This window comes from Sinocyclocheilus rhinocerous, unplaced genomic scaffold (genome assembly GCF_001515625.1).
Source record: "Sinocyclocheilus rhinocerous isolate Xijiao unplaced genomic scaffold, SAMN03320098_v1.1 scaffold30373, whole genome shotgun sequence".
Classification (NCBI taxonomy): Eukaryota; Metazoa; Chordata; class Actinopteri; order Cypriniformes; family Cyprinidae; genus Sinocyclocheilus; species Sinocyclocheilus rhinocerous.
Window position 1 is genome coordinate 1 of NW_015632402.1, and position 835 is coordinate 835.

Consider the following 835-nt stretch of genomic DNA (forward strand, 5'->3'; position numbering starts at 1 on the left):
GCCACCGGGAATTCTCCCGGTGCTCCCGATGGCCAGTCCGGGCCTTCTGTTAGGAAACTAATTGTTTTCTCCACTAAGCAGTTTCTCCACTGCATGGATCCTCATGTGTATCTTCAGGTGACTTTTAAAAGCAAAACTCTTCCCGCACTGATCTCATGTGTGCGGTTCCTCTCCAGTGTGGATCTTCTCATGTCTTTTCAGAATTGCTGACCGTTTAAATCTCTTGTCACAGTGTGTACACTTGTAAGGTTTTTCTCCAGTGTGAATAATCTGGTGCCGTTTTAAATGGCTCGCTGAAATAAAAGTCTTGTCACACTCAAAGCACATGTACTCTCTCACACCGGTATGTATTTTCTGATGTCCTTTTAAACTTTGCAGCAGTGAAAAACTCTTTCCACATTCAGAACATGAATATGGCTTCTCCTTCGTATGAACTGTCAGGTGTGTCTTCAGGTTTGATGCCCAGTAAAATGTTTTTCCACATTGATCACATGCGTACAGCTTCTCTCCGGTGTGGATCCTCATGTGAAGTTTAAGACTTTGTTTAACTGAGAATCTCTTTTCACACTGTTCACACATGAATGGCTTCTCTCCGGTGTGGATCCTCATGTGATTTTTAAAGTTTACTGATTGTGTGAAACTCTTCCCACATTGATCACATGTGTAAGGTTTCTCTCCAGTGTGGATTCTCATGCATGTGTATTGTTTTGAAGAGTCCATGAAACTCTTTCCACACTGATCACACATGAATGGCTTTTCTCCAGTATGGATCCTCATGTGTAGTCTAAGCTGTATTTTTTGTGTGAAACTCTTCCTGCACTTTTCGCAGGTGAAT

The 835-nt window shown here is 42.3% G+C and overlaps 1 protein-coding gene across 1 annotated transcript; it reads right to left on the reverse strand.

Moving 5' to 3' along the window:
- Positions 1-87: 87 nt before the first annotated feature.
- Positions 88-808, reverse strand: LOC107742241 (zinc finger protein 716-like). The gene has a single exon (XM_016555131.1). The coding sequence runs from the start codon at positions 775-777 to the stop codon at positions 154-156; it is 624 nt and encodes a 207-aa protein (XP_016410617.1). The 5' UTR covers positions 778-808; the 3' UTR covers positions 88-153.
- Positions 809-835: the final 27 nt, after the last annotated feature.

Coding starts and splice junctions, on each gene's coding strand:
- LOC107742241 (XM_016555131.1), bottom strand. CDS start 777: ATGAGGATCCATACTGGAGAAAAGCCATTCATGTGTGATCAGTGTGGA.